This window comes from Plectropomus leopardus, chromosome 2 (assembly GCF_008729295.1).
Source record: "Plectropomus leopardus isolate mb chromosome 2, YSFRI_Pleo_2.0, whole genome shotgun sequence".
NCBI classification, from domain to species: Eukaryota; Metazoa; Chordata; class Actinopteri; order Perciformes; family Serranidae; genus Plectropomus; species Plectropomus leopardus.
Window position 1 is genome coordinate 261,169 of NC_056464.1, and position 13,946 is coordinate 275,114.

General features: G+C 40.6%; 1 protein-coding gene across 1 annotated transcript in view; it reads left to right on the forward strand.

The window, feature by feature from the left end:
- The window catches only part of LOC121950059 (dihydropyridine-sensitive L-type skeletal muscle calcium channel subunit alpha-1-like), a 73,369-nt gene that overhangs the window by 40,496 nt on the left and 18,927 nt on the right, over positions 1-13,946 (forward strand). Inside the window, exons 6-10 of the mRNA XM_042495974.1 lie at positions 3,430-3,590; positions 9,476-9,701; positions 13,187-13,394; positions 13,529-13,649; positions 13,753-13,867. Of these exons, the coding sequence (XP_042351908.1) occupies positions 3,430-3,590; positions 9,476-9,701; positions 13,187-13,394; positions 13,529-13,649; positions 13,753-13,867 (831 nt within the window). The remainder of the gene's footprint in view (positions 1-3,429; positions 3,591-9,475; positions 9,702-13,186; positions 13,395-13,528; positions 13,650-13,752; positions 13,868-13,946) is intronic.

Consider the following 13,946-nt stretch of genomic DNA (forward strand, 5'->3'; position numbering starts at 1 on the left):
CCGGGCAGTTCCTATAGAACTTGTACGGTATCCCATTTGGGCCTGGTGCTGATGCAGATCTTGCCCTCTGGACCACCTGCGTGACCTCACAGAGTTTGGGTGGTGATGTATCGAAAAGGGCTGATGGTTCTGGAGGCCTGGGCACATACCCTGGTGAGCCTAGGGGCTTGTTCCTTGCCGGGTCACTGTATTGAGCACGGATGTATTCCTCCAGTTCTTCTTTGGAGACATCCAGGGTTCCACTCGTCTTCTCCTCAAGGAGTCCTCGCGCATGCTGGAATGGATTCCTGAAGAAACTTGATCTTTCCTTTTCTTTCCTTTTCCTCCGTCTTCAGATGCGCTCTGCCCTCCGTAGGTGGGCAAGAAGTGTTCTGATCTCATCCCAGAGAACTTTCAAGCCCTCCCTCTCAAACTCCTCTGCTTTCCTCCAACGCTTGCGGAGCTGCCTTCTATTTGCCACCAGGTCATCGATCTCTGTCTCTCTCCTCCCCTTTGTCCTTGGGGCTGCTTCTCTGATGGTCACCTCGCCATACCTGTTGCTGCATTCTTCATACACGATCTCCCCAAACAGGTTTAACTTGGCTTCCACTGACCCACGTAGCGCTCTTTGCAGCAGCCTGCTCAGGTGTTCATCCAGCTTTCTCCACTCCTCAGTTTCGTTGGCCTTTGGCCACTTGATCTTGTTCCTTCGGAGTGGGCTTTTGAGGCTCCTGGTTGTTTGACGTGACTCAGTTCTTGGGGGTCAATCGTGGGTGCGATAGAGATCACTTCATGGGGTCCATCATCATCCCTTTCTTCCTCTGCTCTCCTTTCCTCCTGCCCTGCCTCTGCAACGTTGGGCCCAATGGCACTGTGGTTTTCTACCTGGCCTTGGATCCCATTTGTCTGATCTGCCCTTTCCAGGGCAGTGCAAGGTTGCTTCTGGCTCCCACTTCCGCACTTCTTCTTTCCCATGTGGATGTGAAGTCCCCTCAGAGTTGTTGTTTTTTCCCAACCGCACGCACACCTCCTGGGAATCTTCTCTTTTGCCGTTGTCCTCGCGTTCGTTACCGTTTGGTCCGTCCTTGTAGGCCCTTCTTCCATCCCGCCTCTCGGAGGGCCTTCGGGCTGTTTCCTCTGTTTCGTTTTCGTAGTAAGGTTAGGGTGTCTCCTTTAGGAAACTAGAGGGTAGGGTTACTAGCTCGCCTCTCCCGGTGCAGTCTATCCTGCCGCCACCAGTCTCTCCTGGTTGTCCTCCAGTCTTCCCTGGACTCCACCTGCTCTATTCACAGGAGTCACTGTCTCCAGAGGTGCATTATTACATACAGGGTGATGGTATATCCGCTTGGCGGTGCCAAAGGAGGACTTGTGCATGGCAGGGGCGTCCGCTTCCCTGAGCCAGGCCTAAACCTGACCGCATACCAAGGAACAGGTTGAGCTGCAGGGTCTTCAGCTGGGGACCACTGCTCACTGACGTTTCGCCCCTTAACCCAGAACATCTCCCAATGGTGGGGCAGTGTACAGGGACGTCTCCCTAACACCCCCTGCAGCTCAACCTATGTTGATGTTCCCCCCCCAAGACTTGTCTCGTCGTCTCAGCCAGAGCCAGTGGCTTGCTTTCTCTGCTCCCTCCGACAGTTCTTTGGTGGCTTTGCTCAGCGTTGCTCCCCGTAGTCCCACGTCTCTAAGCAAGCGTGGCGTGGAGCTGCCAATAAAGCCCCTGACTCCCACCTCCACCAGGTACGTCCTTGCTTGCCATCCACTTTCTCTGCACTCTGCGACCAGGTCTGCGTATTTCGCCATCTTCCTCTCATAGGCAGCTTCCAGTCCCTCCTCCCATGGCACTGTCAACTCTATCAGCAATACAGACTTCACAGCTGCGGACCACAGTACCACGTCGGGTCTTAGGGTGGTGGAACAGATTTCCTGTGGGAACTGGAGCTGTGGGCTAAGGTCCACTTTCATCTTCCACTCCGCCCCTGGTGTTAACAGCTTGGAGGATGGTGCACTCTTGCTGGGGTTATCTGCGGGTCCCCCCTGCCTGTGGAAGTGGATCCTCTGTTGGCTCCTTGATGGAATCTGGATATTTGCCTCCTGCCGACTTTTCTCCAGCACCTCTGCCAGCTTCCTGAGCACTTGGTCATGCCGCCATGTGAATCGACCTTGAGTCAGTGCTGTTTTACATCCTGACAGGACATGCTGGAGTGATGCATTGATGGTCCCGCAGAGGTCACAGGATTGGCTTATGACTAGTGAATATTGTCATATAGATGTGTTCAGGGTGGGACCTTAGTGAAACCTATGAGGTTTCCGGCAGATCGGACAAAGTACCCCGAGTTACAACAATTTCCTGTTGTATGACGAGACATCAAAATTGTACACCACATAACAGGAAAACCGTAAAAGTTTTGTGCGGACCATTGATAACTTTCAATCGGGAAGGTCTTACATACAGACAGGATTTAAAATGGATCCAATTAATTCTGTAGGCCAAGTTGATAAAAGTATATTAAAAAAAATATTTCCTGTGGCCACTAGGTTGGGTTGTCATGACTAGTGAATATTGTTATACAGATGTGTCAAGGTGAGACCATTATCAAACCTTTAAAGTTTTAGGCAGATCTGACAATGTACAAAGTTACTACAACAATTTCTCTTGTATGGCGAGACATCAAAATTGTACGCCACATAACTGGAAAACCCTAAAAGTTTTGTGCAGTCCTGTGATACCTTTTCAAAAAGTACAAGGCCCAAAATGGCCAAAAATCAGCTCACAATTCCAAATGGCCGACTTCCTGTTGTTTTTGGGGGGGTGGGTCCAAGATTCTTTTTTGTGCGTCTGGGCATGATACATACATGTGCCGAATTTCATAATTTTAGGTGAAACTTCATGTGAACTAGGGGGCGCTGTGGAGCCATTTTGCCATGTGTGTTTTTATGAAAACACCAAAATACAATTTTTTTTGCCATGCCAGACAAGTGTACCAACTTTCATGAGTTGACCTCCAAAAATTTAATTTATTAAAAAAAAAATATATATATTCCTTGCATTCCAAGAGGGTTCTCACACTGCCAGGTGCTTGGGCCCTAATAATGCCCTGCATTCCAAGAGGGTCCTCAACGACCTGTGGTCGCTGCTTGGGCCCTAATTATTCCTGCTAAAATATTCATCCTTTCACATTGACCTGTTACATCTAAATTAATATGGTGACTTAAGTGACTAAAATAACCCATAAACATAATTTATCCAGTGACTAGTGACATGGATATAGTGGGATTTGTACTTCAGTGCTTCTGGAAAACACTAGAAGCTTGGATTTAATGGATCAGAAAAAAAGGTGGAATAATAACATAGGTCATCAGCATCATTGAAAAGTTATGATATCTTATGTGAGGACCACTGTGATTCATTTTTTAAGTAAACTTCTCTTTCTTTCTTTTTTTTTGCAGTAAACTGGCTCGCAAGTGGAATCGTTGGTTACGGCGTAAATGTAGAGTGTATGTGAAGTCCAGACTGTTCTACTGGTGGGTGATAATGCTTGTCTTCCTAAATACACTGGCCATCGCAACAGAACACCACAAACAATCTCAGAGACTCACAAACTGGCAAGGTCAGAGCATTATACACATTACACTCATTTCAACCTGTGTTTATTGCATGGCAGCTGTTATTTATCAGCTTCCTTTTGGTGGGAGCAAAAGAAACACAAAATACTGAAGTTGTCTGTTTTTGATGGAAGAATCATAACTCTTTTATAATCTGGACTACACATGTAATCAAATACAGAGATTTCTAAAAGCAATACATTAATAATTGTCATTTATATATTTTGATATGGGAAAAAATGAACCATCCAGTGTATAGTTGAACACTTTTTTCAGTGCTTAATAAAGAACTAAACTAATTAGTCAGTGATTGGAAAAGAAGTTTTAAAAATGATGCAATGAAACAGTTGCAAAGCACAGGTAACACTTTCTATGAATTTCCATGTCTATATGCATTATAACGCATTATGAACATACTTAAATGCATTAAAATGCCTTATTATAATGTTCTATAAAAATAGTCATAACTCATTATGATGCCAATGTCTATAATGAATTGAGATAACACTTATAATGTGTTTAAGTGTGCATATAGTTGTAGGCATATATAAATATTTAGAATACTTTCTGACAACAGTCATCATTCTGTTGCTTAAAAGTAGTGCAAAAAAATCAAGGTGTTATTCTGAAAACTCTTTCCAAGGTGAAATGACGCAGGGTTTCTGGATGATGACTTTGACCCCAGCTCGTAGCTCTGAATCCAGCAGTATGGCAGCTTAATATAGACTGTTTTTGTACTGTTTGACTGTTGTTTAAGCAGTTTAGCTTAATTAACATTATCGCCATTCACTTTATAGGGACGTGGGAATTCCACATATGATTTGTTCATTTGGACACTTGTCACATGTCCTGTGACAAGTGTCCAAATAAACAAATCATATGTGATCTGTTGTCTTCTTTGTTCCTTAAACAATCGTCCTTAATCATCCCAGATTGCCTCATGGCTTTCCCTCCCAAACCTCATCCGAGGAAGGCTGCAGGTCTGGAAGACCTGCGCTACCCTTCCCCCTTCCACACCTAAGCCCTCAGCAGTAGATGCAGCCTTGTCTCAGCTCTACTTTCCAAGTTTCAAGAGACTTTGCAGAAGTTAGAAAGCCAACGCTAACTTCTCAAGCGAAAAGGAGAACAGAACCAAGATAGCACTTAACTGCTATATTTGTAAGGACACCAAGACCAGCCAGCCTCCTCCTGGATCCTTGGAACTGCACAGAAGTGACTGAACCAGAACTTCCTTTCTTCAGCCAACAACCCACAGAACTCATGTACCACTCCTGGATTGGCAAGTAACATCTGGTTATAGCATTATCAGATATGTACAGGCTGGGCAAGACTGTAACATATAATGATGTTAATGCTTTCAAATGAGTCGTTGTTCTGATCTCTTTGTTATAATGTTATTGGTTAGTCTGCAATTTAGTTTGTTAATGCCTCACAGACAGGGTCTTGCATGCAACTAAACACCCTTTTTACTAACCAACACACCTTATATACATATTAGACCACATATATCATGCCCACACCAACACACACCTTCTCTTTGTCTTTCTCTCTCTCTCACACACACACATTTGCACATCCACAGCTGTCTATATACTTATATATATATATATATATATATATATATATATATATATATATATATATACATTTTTACCTTTCCGGGAAAGGTGCATATATATATATGTATGTATATATGTGTATGTACATGTATATGTATATATTAGCAGTTAGGATATATTGTCTGTTTTGTTTAGCATTGCTAAATAAAGAGTTAAGCTGAGTAAATCACCAACTACTGTGATAAGAGCACCAAAATCATTCACTCTTTACTATCAGTATGGTAATTTTGCTTATAATTATTAATTTAGTTATTGATCAGAGTTCCAAATTGATAATTTAGTGTATTTTATAAGACTGTTTATATTGATCAGCTATCATTTTTACCTTTCCGGGAATGGTGCCCCACAAGGTGATTTAATGTAAATTAAGTCACATTATTTGATATTATTAATAATTATTTTTAATAATCATTAATTATTTCTGATAACCATACTTTAACAATTGGTGACCTTTGCGTGAGGCGTAATCACAGAAAGGGTTGCGCTGTGTTAAAGCCAAATCCCTACATATTTTAGGGCCCTGCCGCAAGGCGCAGTACTTTTGACATTCATTCATATGTGTGCAATATTAATATCAGCAGTATTTTTGGTTGACACCAAAAAATGATTGATTCCATTTAACACTAGCAAAAGCCTTCACATTTACACCATCAGTCTGCCACAGCAGTAGACATCCAGCTATACTTACAAGCAAGTATATGTGGTGCCCCCTGCAGTGAAGGTCACCACATTGTTTTGTTAGAAGAGTGTACTGACCAAGTCAGCCTTCAACATAATGTTCTCGCCTTGAAGAGCTTGAGTTTTTAGTGAAGTACAGTCCCAGCCTCCCAGGGTCAGAAATGATTACACAGAGCTTTGTCGAGCACTGGTAAAGAATTTTCTTCTTCTGCTGCAGTGTCACACAGGCCTTCTGCCCCAAAACACCACCCTCACAACAGCTCGAAGGGGGGTGTGAAAAGACAGCAGGGAGACAAAAGGCGTAGCCGCCATGTCCTCCAACTGCCATGAGATAGGCATTCACAGAACAGAAGCTGTAGAAGGCCTTACTCAGAGATTCTGGCCCAGGAGTGTGACCTGCCGACTAATCTGTCAGATTATGACCGCAGCATCTCTGACATCTCTGAGCACAGTTTTGAGCATAATCAAAATTTCTCAGACAGTGACAGTCCTCTGAATTCTACTCTATCTCTGACTACATGAAGCATTACAGCCCTGAGCCCAGAGTGAAGCACAGAAGGTCCAGAGCTCACTTCTCACCCTGCCCAAATTAGTACTGACAGTTAGACAGATGTTAATGTAGAGTGCCTTGCTCTTCCTGCAGAGTTTCCAGCAACAGCAGCAAACTCAGTAATTCTGAACGTATATAGCCAGACACTCTGCTGTTTGTTTAGAAAACCTAAATTCTGATTGGACTCAGACACCACTGTCCAACTTTCCAAGTACACCTGGATTGATTTTTGTTAGCATTTTGTTAGTAAGACCACTAGTTGCAACACTAGTCAGGATACACCACATTATGACTTTGCCAACCTAGTCATACACGTCCTTGTCATTGTGTGCCATTCCTTGTGGATCTCACCAAACACATTTACATAACTAACATTCCTGTTCTCACTAACACCTACTGAGAAACACAGGTTAGTTATTTCACACCATGTCAGTGTTGTTGTTCATCTGGAATAATTTTGTAACCTTAAGGTTTTGTTTGTTAACTTGTTTACCAGTTTTGCTTAGCCAGATAGATAGTGCCAACAAATGCCCAGTTGACTGACAAACTGCTCAGATGTTACAGCTTCAAATGGACTGACAAATTAACTTTTTCAAATGTGGACCAAACATGGTTATGCCTTCACACACCGGGTGCTATCCTGATGCCACAGGGGTGATGTAGGGACCTGGGAATTCTAAATATGGTTTGATAATTTGGACACTTGACACTGGACATGTGTCACATATCCTGTGAGTTTCTTCTTCAAAATGGCTACTTTTGTCTTCTTTGTTCCTCAAACAAAGAACAGCCATTTGAAATCAACGTCTCAGAGTGCCTTGTGGTCTGACACGTAAGTGTTAGATTCTCCCACAGATCCATCTTCAGACATGATTGGTCTACCACTGCTACCCCCGAGGATGTCACACAGCCAAGAAGAGATGCATCTGCTGATCTTCTGGCTCTCCCTCCCAAACCTCCTGTGAGGAAGGCTGCAGGTCTGGAGGACCTGCGCTACCCTTCCCCCTTCCACATCTAACCTCTCAGCAGGAGCTGCAGCCTTGTCTCAGCTCTACTTTCCAAGTTTCAAGAGACTTTGCAGAAATTAGAAAGCCACAGCTAACTTCTCAAGCCAAAAGGAGAACAGAACCGAGACTGCACTTAAGTGCTATCTCTGTAAGGACACCAGGGCCGGCCAGCCTCCTCGTGGATCCTTGGAACTGCACAGAAGTGACTAAACCGAAACCTCTTTTCTTCAGCCAACAACCCAAAGAACTCTTCTACCACTCTTGGATTGGCAAGTAACATCTGGGCATGGCCTTAGAACATACGTACAGGCTGGGTACGAGTGTTGACTTTGTCCTTTGTCATATTATGTGTAACATGTAAAAGTGGTAATGCTATCAAATGAGTTGTTGTTCTGATCTCTTCGTAATTGGATTATTGGTTAGTCTGGAATTTAGTTCATTAATGCCTCACATAGACAGGGTCTTGCATGCAACTAAACACCCTTTTTACTAACCAAGGCACATCATGTACATATTAGATCACATACATGCACTCAGAAATTGCCACTCAACAGAAGCATGCAGAGAAGGAACTTAAAGTTCCTGCCTTTTCTTTGTACCTGACCACCCACATTGTCAGCTAAGGCCTTCTCCACTCTGCGGCCATCTTTGATCCAGCATCTTTGAATCTGGCATCTCATTGTAGCTTCTGTTGTTAGTCAATACACCTCTGCCTCTTGGTGTGTTCATACTCACACCAAGACACACCTTCTCTTTGTCTCTCTCCCTCTCTCTCTCTCTCTCTCTCTCACACACACACACACTTTCACATCCACACTTGTATATATACTTGTATATATTAGCAGTTAAGATATATCGTTTGTTTTGTTTAGCAATGCTTTTCTTTTTGAATAAATCATACTTGCTGTGTGCTTAATGTTGTACAAGAATGTGTAAATGGTCAACTACTGTGTCAAGAGCTCAGAAATCCTTCCCTCTTTACTATGAGTATGGTAAATTCAGTTATAATTATTAATTTAATTATTGATCAGAGTTCCAAATTGATAATTTAGTGTATTTTATGAGACTATCATTTTCCTTTTCCGGGAATGGTGCTTCACGACGAGGTGATTTAATACAAATTAAGTCACATTATTTAACATAATTAATAATTATTTTTAATAATAATTAATTATTTCTGATAATTATACTTGGTGGCACTCACGTGAGGCTGATCACAGAAAGGGTTGCCCCATGTTAAAGCCAAATCCCTACACACAATCTTCATTCATTCTGCTTCTCGCTCACCCCGTCTCTCCATATTCCTTGCTGAGCTGAGAACTTATGCCTCTGAATCATAACTGAATAATACAGAAAACAATCTTCCATCTTCATGCTCATATCTGTATTATTATCTCCAAATTGAGCCAGTAAGTGCCACGAATGTTCATCATCACAAAGTTTGTACTGTATGTTAGTTCCTGTTCAAAGCTATACATTTCACAGCATATTATGTGCTGTTCTTGCATTAACTTAATCTTATTTTTTTTATCACTTTACTTAAGGCAAACAAAGACTACTTATAGTTACCTTTAACTATATGCATTCATTTTAGACATTGGCATCATAATGAGTTATGATTATTTTTATGAAGCATTATAAATAATTATGGGTGTTTATAACTATGATTATACAGCACTATAGAGGCATTATAATGCATTATAAGTATGTTCATAATGCGTTATAATGAATTATAGACATGGACTTCATAGAAAGTGTTACTGAAAGGTTTTATGCAAATGAAAGTTGATTGACAGATAAATTCCTTCCATTGATGGTGTTGTTTGATTAGAAGAGAGACAGAGCCAGTAAGCTACCAGCCAGTAAGTAAACTGCATCAGGTATGCCTATGGTATAATTAATCATGTCACAGTTTAAGATATTGTTGTTTAAGTACCAAGCTATCATATACAAATATGACTTTATAACTTGAAACATCTATCTTTCCCTCTGTCTCTTGCCCTCTTCTTTGTACTTTTGGCCCCAACCATCAACAGACAGTGCCAATAAGCTACTGCTGTCTATGTTTGCCCTTGAGATGTTCATGAAGATGTATGCTCTGGGCTTGCCCTCTTACTTCATGTCTCTCTTCAATCGCTTTGACTGCTTTGTGGTGTCAACTGGCATTATGGAGCTCATCCTTGTCCACATGGGTGTTATGTCAGTAATGGGTATTTCTGTGCTGCGCTGCATACGCCTGCTCCGCTTGCTCAAAGTCACCAGGTGAGATAGTTTTGATCAAGCAGAGCTATTATGTGCAAATTTGCATGTGTATATGTGAGTTGCTCACTATATGCATTTGGCTTATGTAAAACCTAACAAAGCTCTAACTTTTAAACTGCTTTTACTGACTGTTGACCGTAAATTAAAACTGATGTGAAAAACAAGAGAGGGCATGCTGTGTTAAATATTACCATGGGGGTAGCAACAAAAATGTAATACAAGAAAACCAATACATTATAAACTAAATTCAGGGTTGCACTAAATAATAAAGGGTAAACGAATAGCTACAAATGCAAAAGAAGACTTAAATTTCCAGAATAGTTCTTTCTCCCATATGTTTTTTTATTTCACATTCAAAAAACTAGCTGTTGTCCATCAAAGGAGAACAGTTTAGTCTGACTGAATTTTGACATTAAATAGTACAGAGTTGTTTCTTTTTACTTTTATACACTATTTAAAACAAGGTTTAAAACTATCTTCTGTCTTAAAAGTTTGTTTCAGTTGATTAAAAGGTTAAGAGTACTATATTTATGATTATATATTTTTTAAATGGTGTTGACTGCTTTTAGGCTCTCCCTTGTGTTTTAGGTGTTTTAAAGTCTTCTTTACAAAGAGCTATATGTATGAGGACTTTGCAAAAAATAGGTGCAAATAGTTTAATATTTTGCAGCTGCAGAACAAATTAGGTTCAGCCAGACTGACAACTGAAATGGCAAAAAGACAAAGACAAAGAACAATAGGAATATAAGAACTTGGTAAAAGAAACTGGACGGATCAAACTGTGTGTTGATTTAACAAGGGACAGGAATTATCTAACATTTAATGGAAAATGTCTCCGTCCTGTTCTCCTTATTTAGGGCCTCATTTATAACCATTGCACACACAAAAAAATGGGCTTGAAATGTGCAGACACCACTTTCTAAGCATAAATTGGGAAGTATTTAAAAAAAAAATCTTGATGGGAAATAGTGTATACATTTGGGGTAACTCTGACTCATGCATACCCGCATTTAGAAACAGGGAAAATGGCTCCCCGATGATGAGGTGGTAAATTGAAGCCTGATTGTAGAAATTAAATGTGAATTAATCATTTTAGGTGTAATGATGTCTCTTACACATTTAATTTCACCTCATATCATACCTTGCTTAGATCCACTTTATCATTAACATTCAAACCAGCAGTGTTATTTGTGTTAGTGAGCCATACATTTACCATTTTGATTGCAAAAGATATAAATGAACCCAAATCTAAAATCACCCCACTCACCATAACCCCACTCAACACTATAACAGCTCCCTCTTACCTTCACATTCCCCCACCGCTGGAACCATAGACTGTATATAAAGATCCCCCAAAGTGAGGTTATTCAATCTGGATTGCCCCATCATGTCTGTCTGCAGTACAGGTCCTGTTTGAGTGGTCATAGGCCAAACTAAAAACTCAAAGTACATGCCAAATAATTTTTAGTTTAGTTCTCATCAGCCTGATGTTTGTTCAAGTGTTTGTTTTCATGATAAATCCGGTTTTAATGAGTTATTAAATTATACAAAGGGGGCTTTTCCGCCATGATTTACAGCCATGACAGCCAATCCGTGTGCTCGTATTCAATGGAGCTGCTCATGATTGGTCGGACTGGTGTTTCGGTAGGAACCCCCCCCACCACCACACGGACATCGCTACTGTGCACATGCAGGGCTTCCAATGACATCACCCTCACAAGATGGCAGCGCTCATATCTGGGATAGGTGGGGGTGCATCGTCCATCTTTATTTACAGTCTATGGCCTGAACGTGAAAGAGGATCAAGGCTGGACTGCATGCTGCTGACACTTGTGGTCAGCTGTGGGTACGCAGCATGTGCAACTGGATGAAGGCAGGCTGTGACAGGTTTAGCTTGTTTTTCAACTTTAGTTTAATAAGAACATATAAATTGGAAGTATATTAGATTACACTTATTTTGGCTACATAGATTTGAAGCTTCTACAGTAAGTGTAGGCCTGTGTGAAGATAACAAAGAGTGTCAAGTGTCAGAGTGGTAGTGAAGTAATGCCTGTGGTTGGGTGATGTAATCTTTTAGTTAAGTCTCTCTCATCTCTTGGATATCCTGAAGGCCATGGTGGGGATGGGGAGGAGGTGAATTGCACAATACTAAGTGTAAAATACGCAATGACAAAATTGGTTGTAGGGTTTTAAAAATGTGGGCAGAGAGGTGATAAGACTAAAATAGTGAATTGTAAATGCAGTGTGTTGAAGCAAAGGTGAAAAAAAATAGCCTAGGAAAATATATAAGACTAAGGAATGAATCTGTGAAAAATGGCATTATATTAAGGAAATATATTCCTTAATAATCATTTCCCACAATTGTATGTAGTTTATGTGATAGACAGGCACTGAATCAAAAACCAGATGTAGCAGGAAAATAATGGCCCTATGCTTTAAAGAGCAGGGTCACCATGACAGTCCCAGATAACTGTTACATACTGTACCTGTAGTTAAGTGTAGGATGCAGGCTTTGCACTTATGCACTGCAGGAATTGTATGAGGCCACCAGTACCAACATGCCCAAGGAAGTGGATGGAATCTTCATTGTAGCTGCTGATTTTAATCAACTCGTCCTTCAACTCAAAAGATGTAGGCTAGTAGGATCAAGGACAAAAGTAATTGCATTTTTTAAACTTGGTTGAAAAAAGTGACCAATAAATCTACCTTCTGCCTTCTACCTTCTTTGTATCATCTCTTCTTGCATGTGAAATTTGTGTGGCTGTGATCACTGGTTTCCTTGCTGCTCCAATTTCTATGTAAAGCTTCTAAACTATATATCCAAACACAGCTTTCTATATGATTTCTTTCAAATGTTGTGTTAGTGAGCCATACATTTACCATTTTGATTGCAAAATTTCAATTTCTCCAATTCTCTCCAATTTCACGTTCTCCAATTGAAGGTAAGAGGGAGCTGTTAGAGTGTTGAGTGGGGTTATGGTGAGTGGGGTTTTGATTTTAGATTTGGGTTCATTTATATCTTTTGCAATCAAAATGGTAAATGTATGGCTCACTAACACAACATTTGAAAGAAATCATATAGAAAGCTGTGTTTGGATATATAGTTTAGAAGCTTTACATAGAAATTGCTCCAATTTCTATGTAAAGCTTCTAAACTATATATCCAAACACAGCTTTCTATATGATTTCTTTCAAATTTAATTCTTCTGTTTCCTTGTTTTCTCTTCTGGAGCTCTGGGTTTAGTCAATAAAAGTGGTTGTAAGCATAGCCTGACCAATATTTATTTTTTATTGGAGCACAAAGAAATTCTAAATTTTGTAATATTAAATAGTTGTGACAAGACATAATGTGTCACATTTTACAGCTGGAAAATGTTCCATTGAAATATAATCTCAAATATAACATACAAATTCTGTGTTGAAACACAACTGTATGACTGAATACTGGGGAATAACTAATGACTTGTTTAAATAATGTTTTGCAGATACTGGACATCTCTTAGTAATCTGGTGGCCTCTCTCTTGAACTCAGTCCGTTCCATTGCCTGCTTGCTGCTGCTCCTCTTCCTTTTCATCGTTATCTTCTCCCTGCTGGGTATGCAGGTGTTTGGGGGGAAGTTTAACTTTCCCAATCAACTCAAACCCCGCAGCACCTTTGACAGTTTTCCTCAGGCCCTCATCACTGTGTTCCAGGTACAATCAAAACCACTATCCATAAATTCATGAAACAATGTGATCTCCTAATAAAGTTGAAATATATTTGAAACATTTCCCAGTTATTTTCATTAACATAAATCTTTAGTAATGTTAAATTATAAGTGTTTCAGATCCTGACAGGTGAGGACTGGAATGCTGTCATGTACGATGGCATCATGGCTCATGGAGGACCCAGCATGCCTGGAATCCTAGTTAGCATCTACTTCATCATCCTATTTGTCTGTGGAAATTGTATCCTTACAGAGAGTATGTGTGGATTTTGTTTATATGTATGTCTCTGTTCCACAGTTCAGTGCAAATCATTGTCATAATCTTTGACCCCCCTGTCATTAAGTCATCCTCCTAAATGTCTTCCTGGCCATTGCTGTTGATAATTTGGCAGAGGCTGAGTCTCTGACTTTGGCACAGAAAGAGAAAGCAGAGGAGAAAAAACGCAAGAAAGCTCTCAGGTAAGTTTTCGTAAGTGTTAAAAATTAAACATATTTATTTCATCAAAACCCATCTTTTCATATTTTATACTGACTTCTA